The sequence below is a fragment of the Lupinus angustifolius genome, unplaced genomic scaffold (assembly GCF_001865875.1).
Source record: "Lupinus angustifolius cultivar Tanjil unplaced genomic scaffold, LupAngTanjil_v1.0 Scaffold_72_17, whole genome shotgun sequence".
NCBI classification, from domain to species: Eukaryota; Viridiplantae; Streptophyta; class Magnoliopsida; order Fabales; family Fabaceae; genus Lupinus; species Lupinus angustifolius.
Window position 1 is genome coordinate 7,110 of NW_017723506.1, and position 20,168 is coordinate 27,277.

The 20,168-nt window shown below is 34.1% G+C and overlaps 1 protein-coding gene across 2 annotated transcripts; it reads right to left on the reverse strand.

Moving 5' to 3' along the window:
* Positions 1-9,173: 9,173 nt before the first annotated feature.
* On the reverse strand, positions 9,174-15,271 carry LOC109339342 (ARF guanine-nucleotide exchange factor GNOM-like). 2 transcript variants are annotated; one of them, XM_019576760.1, is made up of 3 exons: positions 15,090-15,271; positions 13,802-14,580; positions 9,174-13,018 (listed from the first exon to the last, which is right to left on the reverse strand). In XM_019576760.1, exons 2-3 carry the CDS (start codon positions 14,543-14,545, stop codon positions 9,353-9,355), a joined length of 4,410 nt encoding a protein of 1,469 aa, XP_019432305.1. In that variant the 5' UTR covers positions 14,546-14,580; positions 15,090-15,271; the 3' UTR covers positions 9,174-9,352. The 2 variants fall into 2 exon arrangements, with proteins under 2 accessions (XP_019432305.1, XP_019432304.1); XM_019576759.1 differs by lacking the exon at positions 15,090-15,271 and having other exon boundaries at positions 13,802-15,076.
* Positions 15,272-20,168: the final 4,897 nt, after the last annotated feature.

The window sequence follows — 20,168 nt, forward strand, 5'->3', positions numbered from 1 at the left end:
CTATACATATTTTCCTATTAAAACTGTCACTTTTATAATATACATATTTGAATTAATATTTTTATTGTTTGAATTAGTTTATTCATATGCATTATTAAAATCATATGTTGTGGATAATTCAATGTATTAACAATATGTTATTGTTTACCTTAAAAAAATTGATATCTTGAAGAATATTTATTGTGATATTTCCAAGAAAAGTTTATTAGAGACTCTGTTACAAAAATAAAAATTCACCAATATAGTTTAGAAATAATTCAAACAAACAAAAATCAAACATCTGTTACATTTGAAAAGATTGAGAATGACTTTTGACCAAAATATCATCTTTCAAATCTAAGTGTCAAAATTTGAAAGTGTCTAATTTTATAATTAGACCAGTTCATTCAATACATATATAGCAAATTCATATATAGGTAATAGATAGTAGATTGTTGTAATTATTTTCTATAAAATACAATCACGAATATAAGGTAAAAGCAAATGTACCATAATAGCTAGGAGTTTATTTCTGTTGAGTCCAAATAAATAATGTAAAACGGACATTAATGATTGAGTAGTTAACGTTAATTGTTGAATTCACTAAATGATCAAAGTATCAATTTCTAATTGCTTGGCAAATTGATTATTCGAAATAAATTGGAGTTAATTGTTTCCTCAAGTAAATTTCAAACTATCAGTAACAGAAAACAAAAGATGAAATTAGAACGAATAATCGTAAATTTCACAAAATCAATTTCTAAATGATTGTAATATATGAAATTTGATTTAAGGTCATGTTAAACCATAATTTCACAATTTAAAGTAAAAAAAACTCAAATCATATCAAGAAATTCCTAATTTAATGGATGCACTACAAACACAGTTAATCAATTAAGGAATGAATAAATCGATTCATTCAAAATTCAAAAATGCAGATTATAAATAATTCAAACAAACATAAATCAAATATATATTACAAATTTACAATGCTAAAAATTTATGTATATTTTATGATTGATTTTAATAGATTATACCCAGAAGAAACAATTCATTATTGTAATTAAATCAAATCAAAGATATTGTTTTTTATTAAGCCACAAATACACGTAGAGGAATAATATGATTAAAATGAATCATTTCATTATAATTCATTACAAACTCCCATATCTCACTCTATTAGATCATTCACCTTCAAACTCCCAGACACCATTTTTTAGGGTTTCTTTCTTACTCATTTATTCTGAAAAAATAAGAAATAATAGGTAAAATAGTAAATAGATGAAAATAATTTATCCATTATTGTAGCTGAATAATAAATAGATAAGGTAACGTAAGGGAATCTTCTAATCAAATTTCACTACTAATCTTAATCTTAATTATTATCATTATTATCCTGATCAAATTTCATCACCTTATCTTTTTTATATTATTATATTCCTTATATTTCAAACTATATTATCTTTTTTTATTAATTAAAAAAGACATATTATTTTATAACATGAGGAAAGGAAATGACTTTTGAAATTCAAATTTTATTTGCGAAAAGGAAAATAAAATTGAAGATTTTAATAAAAGATGCACACAGAGATATAAAACTAACCTGCAGATAGTCAAACTGTAAATAAAGAGATAAAATGATAAGAGTGGGATAAGATGAGGAAATAAGTAAATTAATAATAACAAACAAACAAATACAATATTGCCAACAGGCGTTGGTTCAAGTGGTACATGTTTAATTCCCCTTAAGCAAGGTCTCGGGTTCGAGTCTTGTGGATGGAAAAAATATCCTCTAGGAGAGTTAGCCCCACGTACCTGTGGATGTTCCCGGCTCGGACAAGACTGCCTCTAGTGCGAGGATACATGTAGGAAACCAAAAAAAACAAATACAATATTGTAACTTGTAAGTAAATTATATTATATATAAATGGAGATCGAGTTCATACCATATTTTTTGAGGGTTTGGTCATTGTTAAAGATGAAACCCTTGAAAACTAGACACTAACGAAGATGATTATTGGAAGAATAAATCTACAAAATAATGAAATCAATCAGAACACATCTACAAAATAAACAAATCAATGGAATAATAAACTGTTGGGGATGTTTGAAATATGTTATTATATGAGTCCCATATTGCCTAGAATTAGAATAGAGTAGAATATCAATGTTATATATTGGATTCAAGTCCCTTGTTATAATGTGCACCAGATATAAGCACCTAATAGAAACACCCCATGGGCAGGTGGGCCCATGGGTGTGCTAGGGTTTGTAATACTTTTTCTCTAATAATATATTGGTAGCCGCTCAACGCTCCCGGGGACGTAGGTATAATTGGTTGAACCCCGTTAACAAATTCTCTTGTTTCTTCTCTTATATTTATTCTATGCCTTTATTTGATTGCTTGTGGCCAACGCTGCGCAACGATCGCTTCCGCTACACCAGCAATTGGTATCAAAGCCAATTGGTAGTTGGTTCTTAACCCAGACGTCAGATAATGGCTAAAGAGGGTGAATGCGTGATGGCTAGACAATGTGCGTCAAAGGTAATGGCAAAGATAGAGTAGATGAGTTGAAGGAGAAGGAAACATGGGATCACTTCCGCTGCACCAAAAATATAGAGACTCATATGTTGAGTTTGACCCAGAGATAGATGCTGATAATATCTCTCTAGATGTTGAGATAATGTTCTCATTTGAGATGAGAAGTGGAATATCCTAATGGTGTGTCTGAAACGTCATAGTGAAGGATGTTAAATGTTAGTAGATCCACAAAAGCACAGAGGCGCTGACTGACTTTGATGTAGGGTATAACATGAGCATTGACTTTGATGCAGGTTGTAACACGAGCATTGGTAGAGATGCAGGGGTGTAACATGGGCATTGGCTTGAATGCAATGATGTGACACAGACATTAGTTAGCATTGACGCAAAGTGTGTGCTGTGGGTATACTCCTTATGGTGGAGTATGATAGTTCTTTGGAACTAGGATTGTCGAAGTAGACAATGGTGGTAGCGATTGAGGCTTTCCATGGAAGCTCCAAGGTTCAGTTTGACTGAGTATTGAAGAGGACGATTGTTGGTGAACTTTTATGTAGAAGTTCCAATATATCGAAAGACTTCCTAGCAATAGGTGGCTAGGCGGCGTGTTCCATTTGATGGCGGTACGGGAAGCTGCACTATAAGTTTGGAGAGTTAGGCTCTTGATAACATCGTCAATGATACTCAGAAGGTCTATGCTGTAGGAGAGCAATTAAAGAGAATTGGACATTGAACAAAGTGGAGTCATATATTCGCTTAGGTGGAAATTCTTATGTAGATTTCCTAAGGAGCGAGATATTCGTCTATTTCAATCAAGGTGGAGATTGTTGGGGTGTCTGAAATATGTTATTATATGAAGTCCCACATTGCCTAGAATTAGAATAGAGTAGAATATCAATGTTATATATTGGACTCAAGTCCCTTATTATAATGTGCACCAGATATAAGCACCTAATAGAAACACCCCATGGGCAGGTGGGCCTATGGGTGTGCTAGGGTTTGTAATCCTTATTCTCTAATAATATCTTGGTAGCCGCTCAGCGCTCCCAGGGACGTAGGTATAATTGGCTGAACCCCGTTGACAAATTCTCTTGTTTCTTCTCTTATATTTATTCTATGCCTTTATTTGATTATTTGTGGCCAACGCTGTGCAACGATCGCTTCCGCTGCACCAACATAAACAACAAAAACCAAAGAAAAAAAATAAGAAATTTATCTAAAAAATAAACAAAAAATCAATTAAAAGATCTAGAAAATGAGAACATATCTAAATAAGAAATGGCTACACATGTTTTTGTGATGATGACAAAGTAAATTCGATGAGGGAAACATTGGATTGTAAATATGGAGAGAAGAATGGTGAAATATGAAATGAAAGCGGGAGAGAAGAAGATGGAGATATGAAAGTGTTGGAACATGGTTTGTTGAAAACCATTAGTGGAAACTTTTGGGTGTGAAATCTAAAAAATTCTCAAGTCCCACATAGAAAAGTTTAAAAAAAACATGTCTCAAGTCCCACATTGAAGAGATAAGGAACATAGAAAAAATCTCATGTTATAAATAGAGGCTTTCTCAACTCATTATAACTTGCCCCAAGTTGAATGCGTTTTCATTCAACTTTTTCTTTCTCCCTCATATTTTTCGTTGATGCATTTCCGACAAACTTCTCCCCTTTCTTTCCGTGGCACTAAGAATTGGCACACGCAGACAAATTGTGGGAATTTCGAGAACTGACACTGGTAGTGAGTAATGAGGGAAAAGAATTGGTACGGGTACCCAAATTGTGAGAATTTTGAGAACTGATACTGGTAGTCAGTATCGTGGGAAGAAAATTGGCATGGGTAGCCATATTGTGGGTATTTCGAAAATTGGCACTATTAGCTATATTGTGGGAATTTCATGAATTGGCACTAGTAGCCATATTGTGATGAGTGTATTCTAGATTGATTCTTCCAGTGCAGTAAGAATTCGTTAACAGAGATCTGGGCTGTTTTATCCTAGGGACGGTGTGGTTGACAGTCTGCTTGCACATTTTGGGCAGTGCCACGAAACGTCTTAAAAAGAGCGACGTGGTCGTGACTCAGCCAGTAAGTATTATTTCGTGCCATTTATAATTATTGTAAGCTACGATAACAACAATTTTAAGATGTTTCTACTGCAATGGTATTCGTAGCTAATATTACTGGACCGAAGAACTATGATCTGAACAAACCATTTTGGTCTGATGGGACAAATTTCAAACGTTAGCAACATAAGATGAAATTTTTTCTCACTATGAGAAAAGTTACACACATTTTGAAAATCAATGTCCTAATGTTGCTGGAGAAAGCTGAAAAAAGGATAAACTAGCTATTAATATAGTTCCCTGGAATGAAAATGATTACTTCTATGAATTTCATTCTGGATGAGTTGTTAGAGGATCTCTATAATTACTACAACCCATATATATTGTAAGCTACGATAACAACAATTTTAAGATGTTTCTACTGCAATGGTATTCGTAGCTAATATTACTGGACCGAAGAACTATGATCTGAACAAACCATTTTGGTCTGATGGGACAAATTTCAAACGTTAGCAACATAAGATGAAATTTTTTCTCACTATGAGAAAAGTTACACACATTTTGAAAATCAATGTCCTAATGTTGCTGGAGAAAGCTGAAAAAAGGATAAACTAGCTATTAATATAGTTCCCTGGAATGAAAATGATTACTTCTATGAATTTCATTCTGGATGAGTTGTTAGAGGATCTCTATAATTACTACAACCCATATATGTCTGCCAAATTATTTGATATGCACTTGAGAGATAAAGAAATATGATATTGAGGAAGTTAAGAATATATATATATATATATATATATGATATTACAACTACCTCAAGTATCAAATGACTGATAATAAATTAGTAGAGTCTCAGTCCTATGAGATACATAAAATTGCTCATGCAATCATTTCTGGTGGTATGGCCCTAGAGAGTTAAACTCACAGAGCTTGTGAATGTATATTCATTGGGTATGATGTAAACAACAAGGTGTACGGGTTTTACGACCTTAACGCAAAAGTGATCATTGAGTCTAACGATGTTGGCTTCAATGAAGAGAAATTCCTTTTTAAATTAGGAATAGTGGGGGCACATCGACTACTCACATACTTGTGATTAGAGATAATGATATAAAATGAAAGGTTTGAAATAGAACCTAGAAGAAGTAAGAGAGCAATAATTGTTAGAGAGTATAGACCTGATTATATGGTCTATATATTGGAGGATAATCCAACAACTCTCCAAGAAGTTGACTTCTTTGGATGTTTATTTGTGGTGAGAAGCCATAAATGATGAGATGGACTATCTAGAGTCTAACAAGAAACATACCATGTTATCTCAATCCACTATGGAAGTTGAGATGATAGCATTAGCAACAGCTAATGAAGAAACAAGTTAGCTCAGAAGTTTGCTTGCAGAGATTCCCATATGGGAAAACAAATATATCAGTTGTGTTGATCCATTGTGATAGTACTGGGGCTATTGCAAAAAAATTGAGAACCGCTTTTATAATGGTAAAGGCATAACACCATTAGAGAGTTACTCTCTACATGAGCTGATAGAGTGGATTATGTACGCACTGAGAATAACTTAGCAGATCCTTTGACGAAAGGACTAACTAGAGAGAAAGTCTATAATACTTCTAAGAGTATGTGATTATTGCCCTTAGAACGAGGATCACTCATGATGGTAACCTAACCTAACTGACTGGAGATCCCAAGAAATAGGTTCAATGGGTAATAACAAGTTGTGAAGTGATATGAGAATGAACATGCTATAAAATTATGAGAAGCATGATTCTTGTAGCATATGTGAATGTGGAAGTGGGGGCCGTTTCTTATGAAATTTTGGGGCATAAATTTCTAGAGCGTTCACTATACTGGGATAGACGTGCATGGCCTTTAGCACACGGGCTTTACATAATACACATTTGAAAAGGTTGTGTGTGGTTTGATGCTGGAGATAGAGTTCAAGACTACGAGTCACTCTAGTAATATCTGGATCTTATTCACTACGCAAAGGTTCAAGTCGCATGACACATTTGTTTATGCACAATCTTATTGAGACCACAAATATTCTCGGAAATCGTTTTTTAATTTCAAGTGGGGGATTGTTGGAACATGGTTTGTTGAAAACCATGGTGGAACATGGTGGTGTGAAATATTAAAAAAAAACACTCAAGTCCTACATAGGAGAGTTTTGAAAAAACAAATCTTAAGTCCCACATTGGAGAGATGAGGAACATGGAAAAAATCTCATGTTATAAATAGATGCTTTCTCCCCTCATTATAACTTGCCACAAGTTGAATGCGTTTTCATTCAACTTTTTCTTTCTCCCTCATATTTTCCGCCGCTGCATTTCCGGCAAACTTCTCCCCCTTTCTTTCCGTGACACTATGAATTGGCACACACAGTCAAATTGTGGAAATTTCAAGATCTGACACTGGTAGTTAGTATTGAGGGAAAAGAATTGGTACGGGTAGCCAAATTATGGGCATTTTGAGAACTGATACTGGTAGTCAGTATCGTGGGAAGAGAATTGGCACGGGTAGCCATATTGTGGGTATTTCGAGAATTGACACTCTTAACCATATTGTGGGAATTTCGAGAAGTGACTCTAGTAGCCATATTGTGGTGGGTGTATTCGAGATTGGTTCTTACAGTGCAGTAAGAATTCGATAACAGAGATCTGGACTGTTTTATCCTGTGGACGGCGTGGTTGATAGTCTGCTTGCACATTTTGGGCAGTGCCACGAAACGTCTTAAAGAGAGCGACCTAGTCGTGACCCAGCCAGTAAATATTATTTCATGCCATTTATAATTGTTGTAAGCTACGGTAACAACAGAAAGGATAATAGAGATGGAGAAGTAAGTCACATGTGAAAATGGATTCAGTTTAAAATGTTTAACGTGATTGATAAATCATTGATGATGATTAAAAAGAATAATAAATGTATAACATAAATCATTGATAGAAAAATATTGATATTTAATGTATTTGATGTGCAAATCATGTATATGGTGATTAAAAGAAATTTATAAGGAATGTATAAGCTTTTTGGAGGAAATTTTTTCATTGAGATGATAACACATATCCTAGATAATATGATAATATTTTTGTTAAATAGTAAATAGAAGTGTTTTCTAAAAGGTGAAACTGAAGAGGGAGTCTAGCTCTGACAACCTCCTGGTTTTGAAGATTTTGAAAAATCTAATCACGTTTTTGAAATAAAAAATGTTACTTATGGTCTACTCTTGCAAAATGATTATGTTTGATTAAAAAAATGCACCTATAGCTTGTTATGAAAGACTAAACAATTATCTTGAAAAAATGATTTTGAAAGAGGAAAAATAGACATTACTCTTTCCAAAAGAATTTCACAAAATAACGTTATCATTGTTCAAGTCTTTGTAGATAATTTCAAGTTCGTGCTACTAATGATATTCTTTGTCAATAATTTTCTAAGCTTATGGGTAATGAATTAGAGATGAGCCAACTTGGAAAGCTAAAGTTCTTCCTCGATCAACAAATAAATCAGGCGAGTGAATACATCTTCATACATCAACAAAACTATACCAAACAACTTAGTAAGAAATAAAAATGGAAAATTCCAAGCCTATGAGTACTCCAATGCACCAATATGTTGTTCTAAAGAAAGATGAGAAAGGTAAAAAGGGGTACCACCATTTATAGAGACATGATGAGATTTCTTTTGTACTTAACTGCTAGCATATCTAACATTCAATTTAGTGTTTGCCTCTATGCTAGATTTCCAGCAATCCCAAGAGAATTTCATTTTAATGTTGTTAGAAGAATTTTCAAATATTCCACTTGTACAACTATTCTTGGTTTGTTTTATATGAAAGCCAAACATTTCAGATTAGTTGGTTTCTAAGATGTTGATTTTGTTGGATATAGAATTAAGAGAAATAACACAAATGGTGGATGCCATTTTGTTGGATCAAACATGGTGTCCTGTTCAAGTAAAAGCAAAGCACAATTGCTCTAATAACTACTGAAGTTGAGCATGTTATTATTGCTCACAGCTACTATGGGTAAAATATTAATTAGAAGAGTATTCTATTTTTGAGAATAATCTTTATGTTTGGCGTGTTATTAATGATGCTATTAATTTGTCTAAAAATCTCATTCATGATTCATCACTATAGAGTGAAACATGTAGAGATTAAATATCATTTTATTAGCGCCTATGTGCAAAAAGGTGTTTTTGAATTAAAATTTGTGAATACTGATTATCAGTTAGCTAATAAATTTACAAAACTCTTTGTTAAGAGAGATTTTTATTCATGAGAGGAAATTTAAATATGCATAATATACTGTTGTGTGTGTTCAAAATATGTTTTATTTTGAATTTTTATGATTTACTAAGCCAATATGTCTACTAAGCAAAAGCACTTTGAAATGCATGCTGCAGTAGTAGAGCATCAAGGAATGAAAAACAAGAATATGAAGGAATGGAAAACAAGAATGAGTTTCTGTCATGCCTATATGAAGTGCATGTTGCAGTAGTAGAGCATGAAGGTTCTATAGAAAATATATTTTTTGGAAATTTGCAGCTAACTAGGAAGCCCAAACAGCACCCAGCTAGAAGGTAGAAATCTATCTTTAGATACAATATATCATCAAAATTACAGGATCAAGAAGCATTTTTGGGGTACAACAAAATTAACATGTTAATGTGATCCACAGCATTCTGAATAATCAGTATTTTAAGGTCAGGTCACGTGTTATGAACATAAAAACGTGTTCAGTTGGTTGACATTGAAGCTATAATCGGTCAACAGTGCCAGTGTCTTCGTAGCTTGCCGTTTCACTTGAAGGAATAGAAACCATTTCATCAGGCACCCAACCTCCTCCTGCTGACTCACCCTGTTCGTGCAGGGAATGCTCCGAATCCTGCTCCGGGAATACCTCAACTTGCAATGATGGTGAAATGTTATTCACATGTAGCCATGTTAGTTCCCACAGACTATCGCCACCCAAGGCACTTCTCTGTGCTAGTATACCCCTTGTTTTCATAACATGCAAGGTGCTTTTAAGCAGCTCAGGCACAGTCTCTTGAAGCTTCTCGCTTCTTTTTCCCCTAACCTTCACCTTCATATATTTTTCCATTCTGCTCAGAACACCTAACCACAGCTTGCAGAAGGTTGTTAATTGCGATAAATCAGGGAGTAATTGAAGAAAAACTTCGGACAAGAGCTTCATTGCAAAGATAAGTGTGCCTTCCATGTTGCGGTAGTCCTTCTGAGAGTGTCCCTGTGCAATCTCAAGCAGGTCATCAAGCACAGTGAAGATCACAAGATCAAAACACTGTAGCCATAAACCATGTGGGAGATGAATGCCATCTGCTCCTGTTAAACATCTCTGCAAAGAAAATAAAGCATGATTTCTAACCTCCTCTCTCTGGTCTAAACTCACCTTCCTTAGACCCTGTACTAGTCTCAACCACATCTCTCCGATATCCTGAGAAAACTTAGACACTTGCTCCTCCACCATTGCTTCCTTAGCCTCACGGGTCCACTGGGCCAAGCAAGTGACAGATCCTGCCATGAGATCAAGTGCCCGCACAGATCGCTCTGCCTGTCCAACACGAGACTCGGCAAACTGCCTTGCAGTATCTATACAGAGAACATAATTAGTTGGAAGCAAGTGGGAACCATCAGACATTATGAACAATAGTGCATCAAACCCAGCCTCGGATGCTTCTATGTGTCTAGCCGTTATGGAAAGTAGCGATGTAATTGTACGCCATCCCAATTGAGATCTTATATGGCTAGCATTTGACTTCACAAGGCGGCTGACTTCCTGAGTAATCTGCTCACAGTAAGCATCAGCAACCCGGGCATCAAGCTTCAAGACAAGTTGCAATGACCTCAGAAGTTCATCAGCAATGTTCTCTTTGTACGGAAGCAACCGCTGGCAAATCCGCATGAGTCCAAAAACAGCCTTCTCTACCAGGGCACAGGGCATTACAGTTGTCTGAACAATATTGGATATATGCTCATACACACCCTGCCAAAGAATACCAATTCTATCCCTGTTATTCAAAGTGATTGCAATCAGCAACTCCAGGCAAAAAACTGCTGTATCTTCATCCTCAGGTGTGCTGTTCCCCTTCTGTGGTCGACCGGCTGCCCAGATGAGTGCTTTTGCAAGCTGCAATAGAGATTCAGCTTGCAAAAATTTACTCTCGGTGAATATGCTCTCGATGTGACACTTTTGTATTGTTTGTAAGGTGCGCTGATGAGCAGCAAGTTGTTGTTCAGTAGGCTGTGATCTTGGCTCTTCAGTGTCGAGAGATAATAGTTGACTAAACCTCCCCATCAATCCTGAGGATCTCCTGGGAGTGCCAAAAGATTGCATATGAGCTGAGGGTAAAGAATTGGTAATAGGCTTTCCATGCACAGTTTCAGGAGAAAACTCTGATTCTTCAGCTGCATCACTGGCAACACGGGCAGGAAGAAGACCTAGCTTGTGCAATCTTAAGATGCAATCAAGAATATTTCTCCAACCTGCACGTATGTAATCACCATAGCTATTCGCAATGGTGAATACTGTAACAGTTGCCATTCTTGCTTTCATGTCATCTCCAAAGGCAAGGAGTGGTTCCTCAACTGATGACGGGTTCAAAAGTGTAGTGAACTTACAGAGAGATACTACCAGATCATCCAGAACATCTTCAAGATGATGGCAAGCTGAAATCTTAGCAATGGCTAAAAATCCATCTATACATGTTTGGTATACCTCCTCATGTTCAGCATGATCAAATACCACAGAGATGGAAGCAATCGTTGGGCCTGACATTATGGCAAACATATCGTGATCAAGGTAGGCCTTAGAATCAGATACAATAAATGGAGCAGTTTTTCTTGACTTATGCATCAGATCAATCCACCGACTTGGTGTCATTTCAGGAAATCCTGAACCTTGTTCAGGGGTCGTGCGGATTTCATTCTTACAAATCGAATGGTAAATCTCTGACAGAAATTCTCGAGGCAGATCATTGCCATCATTTATATGCCTATTATTTCGGATAAAATCCTCTTCTGTCATCTTCTTTTTAACCTGGACATTGTGTTGATCTGTATTAAGCATTATCATTGAGTATGACAACACAAGAGAAGCATCCTTGTTAGCTAGGATAAGAGGTGACTGCTCATAATATCTCTCAGAGAAGGCTTCAAGCACCCTATGTATCTTCTGTGATTCTCCAGGCAGTCTGAAAGTCTCCAAAAATAGACGCAGTGCTGTGTCTAAATTCATGTCTTGGAAATCAAATGTCCGAGCAAATTCAAGAAGAACCTGAACACAGAATTCATCATGATTTCCTAGGAAATCACCAACAAGATTCTTATCCAACCCAGCAGTGTATCTGAAAAAGCAGGCAACACTTTGGGGGTCAAGTTTGTCAGGCAAAAGATGTCTTCCTTGGAGAAACTCTAGACCTTTCTTAGGATCGCGATTAAAGTGGTCAGCTCCTATCATCAATCTTCTCTTTATATACTTTCTTCGTCTAACAAAAGAAACCCAATGATTTGGATCACTATAATTCTCACATTTAACCATCCAGAATGGATTATATTCTTCAAGACTCACTGGAGAATATTCTGAGCTTACAGATCCATTTCCAATCCTTTCAGCCATTCCCTGTATAACAGCAGTAAGACCATCCAAAGCAAGAATATGCATGGCAGACAATGGACAATTCACAGGAAATGCACTTCTGGACAACAAATTAGCAAGTTCTTCAAAGACATTACTGCAAGTTATATCACAGTCAAAATTAGCATACATATCTACCATAAATGTCTTTTGTCTGCAGAAGTCAACCAGGGCCTCCATGGCTACCTCTTGCTGCTGGTATGAAGCCCCATGTCTGCCTTGTGCAAGCCTTAAAATGACACAAGAAAAAAATGCTTCTATCTGTAATTTAAGCTCTGTACGAAGATGATGATACAGATTGAGAACAATGCTACACACCATTGAAAGTATAAGTGGACTCATTGACAAACCAAATTGCATCAGATTACGAAACAATTCATCTTGAATTAAGCTCAGCAACCTTGGGTGACGGCGAATAGAAGGCCCACCAAGTTCTATTGCCGAATTAATTAAAGTTAAAGAGAAGAGAGGCACATCTTCATCAAATGCTATTGTGTTTGATCTAGGACCCATTCCCGTATGTTCGACAACATTCAGCAAAGAACACAAAAAGCTAAATATTTCCAACATGCATGGAACACCATATGGTTCAGTTAGATGCATGTCATATGGTACACCCTCATTGCCGCTAATGGCAATAGCTGCTTTTTCCTCCATCAACGTTGCTGTGACAACACTTGCAGCATTGGGAGAAAAGTTTGTGGGTAATGGCTGATTATCATATTCAGAACTCAGGCTTCCATTATCCGATTGCCTATTTAGGCCCCTAGTCTGCACAAATAATCAACAAGTAAAAATACTCATATCACGATGTCATAAATATCAAGTGCTTGACCACACAAAACTGTACATTTTAGGCGAAGCAATTAACATATTCACTTTGAATGTTTGGAAAATTTGACTATCTTAAGTTCCGTTACTCATTATTAGTATCCACGACCAAAAAGACAAGCCCTTTCCCATCCCAACTACACATGGACACCGTAAAGATACTCTCTTCATGCTGGGGATAGAGGGAAGAACGACAAGGAAGTATTTATGACCAAGTTATAACCAGAAGGTCAAACAACACTAATTGTAAATCCAAGGTATATAATTTATTGTGCATATTAAACGGCTGGGGTATATAATTCAAATCCTGGAAACAGCATCTCCACTAGTGGGAGTAAAGTTACGCACATCTACTCTCCCCAGATCCCACTAAGTGGAAGCCTCGTGCACTGGGTCACCCATTAAACAGTTGGGATTTTATTTTAAATAGGGAGTTGAGCAATTTTTTTATTTTTATGGGTGAGAAAGGAGTTGGCAATATTCTAACAAGAGAACAGACAAGTAAATTTTTCCCTGAAGATCTATTAAATTGCAAATGGAGAAAAGTAACTGATATCATGGCACTGAATCTTGCATAATAAGAACAATATTTAACAAGAAAGCAATGACCCCCACCCCTTTCTCAACACCCCCGATTGCCCTTTGTATTATTTTTGTTCCCCGCAAACAATAATCATGACAAGACAATACGTAGCCTTTAAATAAAGATAGTGAATCTTATACCTCATGTTTCAAATTAGAGCTTCCATTAACCAGTGTATGGTCTGTGCTGTCAACATCTTGAAGGTGAGAGAAAATACACCTAACAAGTTCATGCAATGTGTACCGTGCTATCTGCTGCAACAACTCACTTTTGGTTCCTGTTTGATGAACTATACGGAAACAAGTATTCACTATGTTGCAAACATGTTGGTTACTAATCATTACAGATGCTTTATTTTTCATACATGCTAGGAGAACTTGAAGTATCTTCGTCAAAACAACTTCTTCAGAAGAAGCATCGGGCACCTCAAATCTGCAGCTAGTGACAGAATCAACCACTGAGTGCATGGCATCCTCAATACTGACCGTATTGTGATCAATCACATCCAAAGTTAAGATCTTGTAAACCGATGACAAAGCAACACTCGTAATTGTTGCACCAGCTTCATCAGATCGAATCACATCTAAAAACGGCTGGAGATACAAGGCAGGGTTGATAGCATGCCACTGATGGTGCCACGAAAAGATTTGTCTTCGTAACACTTTCAAAGACTGAATCAGAGAGTGCTCCAGCTGATCATCACCAGACATATAACGGCCTCCCCATCTCGCATTTCTTCGCATGACAGCCAAGACAGAACCAATTTCCGAATTGATCATGCATGCTAGAGTTGAGTTGTTAGAATAAGTACCAGTAACATCACATTCCTCAGGTTCCTCCTCTATTGCATCACTGATACCAGGCTGAAGCTTTAGACGTCCCATTTTCACTATATATTTTTGCACAAAACAGCAACGATCTAATAGAGGATAAAAAATAAACACAAGATCAGGATTTCCACAAACTAAATAACTTAAATGAAGCATGTAATACACACATTTGAGACACAAACTGAACTCTTTCCAAATTCAGCTCACCAAAACTCTATGTACATGTTGACCATATAAGTCAAACCCTACATCAGCTATATGAATAAAAAATCACGCACATCAACATAACCATGCACATAAATGAGTTAAAGTAGAATTATGAGAAGGTATTTCAAATTTAAAAAAGCATATGCACAGATAGATCTATGATCCATCCAACATTTTCAATAATCCTATAATTTAAACATGAAAAGTACAATTTGGTGTATCTCAACTGCAGAAGCATAATTTAACCTCAATTGGTCACATTCACATCTTTAAATTGAGGATTAAGCTGAAATGAATTCACTATCTACAACTAGAAATAGAATCATATCATAGGAATAAAGAAATCGACAACATGTGGTGAAATAAAATTAGAGAAAGAAAGAAACCTTACTTTCAATAATTCGTTGCGACTGCTACTTCCTCTCTCTCTTCGATTTGAAAAGTTATGTTGCGTTTTCAACGTCGAGTAAATTGGGTAGTGCTCATCGCTGCTATTGTCGGAAAAAGAAGCTTTTTTCTCTTGACCGTGTCTATGTCTGTAACTATGTGCCGAGCAGTTTCACACTGCTATTTATATTCAGAAGAGTAAAGATTTAAAATGTACCCCAATTTTTTTCGGTCAAAGAAATTCCCGTTTTTTTTTTTTTTTTTTGCATATCTATCCTTCACTTTATTGATAGCAAATAATATCGTTTGGAGTGTGACCTTTGTAACAAATATCATTATAGGAATCAAATATTATTATTTTAATATATATTGATATCTAATGAGGTCTTACATTACTATACAAATACTTTGTTGGTGTCAAAATAATTATTTTAAGTCTTTTATATGATATTTCTTTTACAAATGAGACGTTGGATTAGTGAGATAAGTTCTCACTAGATCCTCCATTTTCATACCATACAAAGATCAATTCTTGTAAGCGTCACTAATTAGGAGGATATACCTCAAAAAAAATTAGTTTTTTATTCATAAAGGAAAAGAAAGTTTTGATTATAAAAAAATATGATAATTTTTTTACAAGTTCTAATTAGGTATTATTTTGACCTAAATTTATTATATCTCAAAATTGGGTTGAGTTTTTATTTTTAGGAAAAAAAATTTGTATATATAAAAATTTAAAGATTACGGTAGGTTTTTATTTTATTTACATTTTTTTAGAAAATCAAATGACATTGTAATGAAGGTAATGTAATCAACAAGGTGTTGGTGTAGTGGTAAGGTTTCGCTAGATCCTAGGATAACCAAAAAGTTATAGGTTTGATTTCTAAGAGCAACGCTGATTGGGAGGAATAGTCACATACTACGCAAAAGATTAGTTCCTTAACCAAAAGAGTGAGAAGATACTCATGTATTACCCAAAAAATGAAGGTAATGTAATTAATTCTAATTTCTCAAAGCATTTCGTAATAAGTTACATAAATTCATTTTTTTTTAAAACAATCACATTCAATTTCACATTTGCTCAAAGTAAATTTAGTGATATATTAGCTTTAACTTCAAGCTTATATTCACTTTAATTTTACTTAAACTCATTTAATTAATCTTAATACATGTAATTGAGGTTTCCAAATGAGCATTTATTGTAAAAACAGTCTCTAGATTGTTGTTGGCATATACATTTTTGTTGAATTTTTATTTATATCAAATGAATGTCAAAAGTATCTTTCTAAACGGTTATACATGAGGAGATAGATATATGTTGAACAACCTCCAAATTTTAAGAATTATAAACATTCCTAATATGTATATAAACTAAAAAAGTATTATATGACTTAAAGCAAGGTCCTAGAACCTGATACGATAGATTAAGTAACTTTTTACGTCAAAAAAAGTTTGAAAATGTTAAGGTCGACACTACTACTATTTATTAAGAAAATTAATCATCATATTTGTGCAAATATATATTGATGATATATGTTTCGGTTCTACTAATGAGGTATTGTATAGTGAATTTGCTAACATGTTGCAAGGAAAGTTTGAGGTGTCTATGATGGAAAAGTTGAACTACTTTCTTGGACTTCAAATCAAATAAACCAAGGATGGCATATTTGTGAATCAATCCAAATACTACAAGGATTTGTTGAAAAGATTTGAAATGGATGGATGCAAAGCAATAACCACTCTTATTCTCATGGGTTCAAACACATGTCGATGCTAATGAGGCTGGAAAACATGTAGATGTCACCAAATATTGAGGTATGATTGGATCTCTCATCTATTTTAAGGCAAGTAGACGTACATGTTATCATGTTTAATGTCTATTTATGTGCTAGATATCAATCCAAACCGAAAGAATCACATCTAGTTGTAGTGAAAAGTATAACGAAATATATTAAGGGAACAACTGATGTAAGCCTATGGTATCATAAGGGTAGTATATGTGATTTGGTAGGATACTCAGATTCAGACTTTGATGAATTTAAAACTTAAAGAAAGAGTACTAGTGGAACTTGTCACATATTAGGAAATGTCCTAGACTCTTGGTCATGTAAGAAGCAAACATGTATTGCATTAAGTACTATAGTGGCGGAATGTTGTGGCTCAAACAACAATTATGTGGCTATAGTTTAGACTTAGGATGCATTTTCATTAGTTGTGATGACAATAGTGCTATTAACCTAACAAAGAATCCACTAATGCACTCATGAACCAAAAACATAGATATTAACATCTTTTTCTAAGGGATAATGTGATTAAGAAAGATGTGCAATTAGAGTTTGTGGATACTCCTAATCAACTAGCAGATATATTTTAAAAACCTTTGGTTATATAAGCTTTTTACAATATTAGAATAGAGTTAGGAATTTTAGATGAAATAGATTTAAATTAAAGCATTATCATATGTATATATATTTATATGAATGCATTATGACATGATGTATATGTCTACTTGTTTGAATAATTGAGTGTTTTATTGAATTTTTAAAAAAAATTTAGAGGTTTAACTGATTACTTAACTTGGGTAACCGCTTACTAGGTATTGAGGATCTGAAAAATCTCAAAGTTGTGGAAAGTAACTGATTATTCTATCGAGTAACTGATTACTGAAGAAGACAGAAACTTTGAGCAACCAATTACTTAAGGAGTAACTGATTATTATATGTGTCAGTTTTGGAAATTCTAAAGAACACATGAAGGTGTAAAACAATTACTCTAGTAGAGTAACCAATTATCATTTTATATCTATGTATAATTGTACAGGAAACCTCCATTTTCAATAGAATGTAATCCTTCTTTTTCTTCTTCCCCACATGACTCAAACACCTTTGTACTACAAATCTTTCATTTCTCTAAATAACATATACTATTTATAGTCTCATATAAGAGATTTTAAGTAGGTTATTTTCATTTAACATTGATATATGCATTTCTTATAGTGATCTATTATTTATTTCAACAAAACTATTTTGTTGAGGAGTTCTTGGTGATAAGAAATCTCATTTTCTCATAAAACTTAGTAAGTTTTTCATTTTTGAATTCAGTTTTATGATTGCTTCTAATATTATATATACAAAAACTTTGCTCACTCTATAACTTTTCTACACAACACAATTTTTTTTAAAGGTTACATAAGCATTCCATCAAAGGTATCATAAATAATCAAACATCTTAAGTCTTACTATATAGTAGAGAAAGTCTTAACTTGTTTATGTAAGTTTTATCATGGAAACCATGTGTAAATAGATCTTAAGAAATTATAATATTCACATAATAGGAATATATATAGATTACCAACTTTTATCCATGGCAACATGACCCTCCTTTTAGTGTTGTGTGTTGTTCTTCGTCAATAGAGAAACTCTTCTATCTCTTTTCCTTTATTTCTATGTTCTTAGCTTTATTTATGGCTAATAGATCAACCTTTCTGGGCAGAGACATGGACAATGCTTCTAGTCCTTTTTCTTATCTTTTATGATAAGTATAGTGCTTCCATCAAGCACTATATATAGATTTTTTTCCAATAGTCTTACCATTTCATTCACAACTCTACATTCAAGAGTTACACTATTCAAAAGAAAACAATATATCCATTAATGTAACATAAGGCATTTCTTACATTCTCTCACTTAACTCATATGATAATACAATTCATGATATGATATATGTCAAACATAATGCACATAATTAGTGTCGCGCCCCTTATTTTCGGTTGCACGACTTTGTTTAGAGTCGCCACTACATTTTATAGTTAAAAATGTAGAAAAATATTTTAAGCCCAATTACCTTGGGCTTTTAGATTTTTGATATCCAGGTTCGGGAGTCGGTTACAAGGTAGGGAAGGTATTAGCACCCTACCCGCCCGCCTTAAGCGGTACCCTTCAAAAATATATGACTTTATTATTATTATCATTATTATTAAATTTTATGATTAATTAATCAATTATTAAGAAGAAAAAAAATAGTTTTTTATTATTATGCCTGACAAGATTGACCCTGGTCCTACGTATCCCTTTTAAGGGAATCAAGGCTTACGTAGTTCTTTAAGTAGAAAAAAGTTTATTGGTTGAGTGTATTTTAATTAAAGAAAATGTATTTTTAGTCAAAAATATATATTTTGCAAGTTTTGCTTATTATTGGAAATAAAGTTTTTATTTGGTTATTTAAAAATGGAATAAATTGATTTTGAGATTTAATCGATTGAAAAGAAGCGGCGTAACGCGACCATTCGAAGATGATTTGAGAAGAAAGAAGCCTTCAAGGCGACCTTCTCTCCATCTTTGATTAAATCTCAAAGTTAATTTACTCTTTTTGAACTATTATATTATTATTATTGTTTTATGCCAAGAAACATAATGAACGTTCAAAATTTATTAATTACAACAAAAATAATCCTCATAAGTTGTCAGTTGATAGATATATAAAAGTAATTTTAGTTTTGCTATTTTGACTAAATATTAGAATGAGCCTTATTAAATCAAATAAATTTTATTAATAATTATTAATCAGTACTAGTATTTGATGATATAACATAAACTATTTATAAAATGATAAAGTTTGATACAATTATAATGACCATTTAATCAAAATAACATAGACTTTCTTCACATTTAATGTTTGTTCCCAAGAAAGAAGTAAAAATAATTACATCGTTATTTAAATTTTTTATGCAATATTCTTTACCCAAAATCAAAGTCATATACTTCTTATAATTGTTAGATTATAATTAAATGAGTAAATAATAAAAAGGATTAATATTAAAATGCCTTAATAATAAAACAGATTAACATTAAATGTCTTAAACGCATACATAAATATTAAAGCATAAATAATAAAAATGGAATTGAATGCAATTAAATGCAAACCTGGTTGCAAAGGGGACACACGTGGCAGACGATGATTGGGACGCGTTGGAGGTGAAGGAGCGCGTTGACACGTGTCAAAATGTGTTTGGCTGGAAGGGCGGATGCACGGTACACGGCGTAGACTTGCGCGCGCGTGATTCCTTCCTCCCATGGGAGGCAGA

Excerpts from the sequence above, each read along its gene's own strand:
- LOC109339342 (XM_019576759.1), bottom strand. The coding sequence starts at position 14,647 with ATGCTTCATTTAAGTTATTTAGTTTGTGGAAATCCTGATCTTGTGTTT. Across the intron at positions 13,019-13,801 it reads GCTCTAATTTGAAACATGAG|ACTAGGGGCCTAAATAGGCA; the intron begins GTATAAGATTCA and ends TTATTTGTGCAG.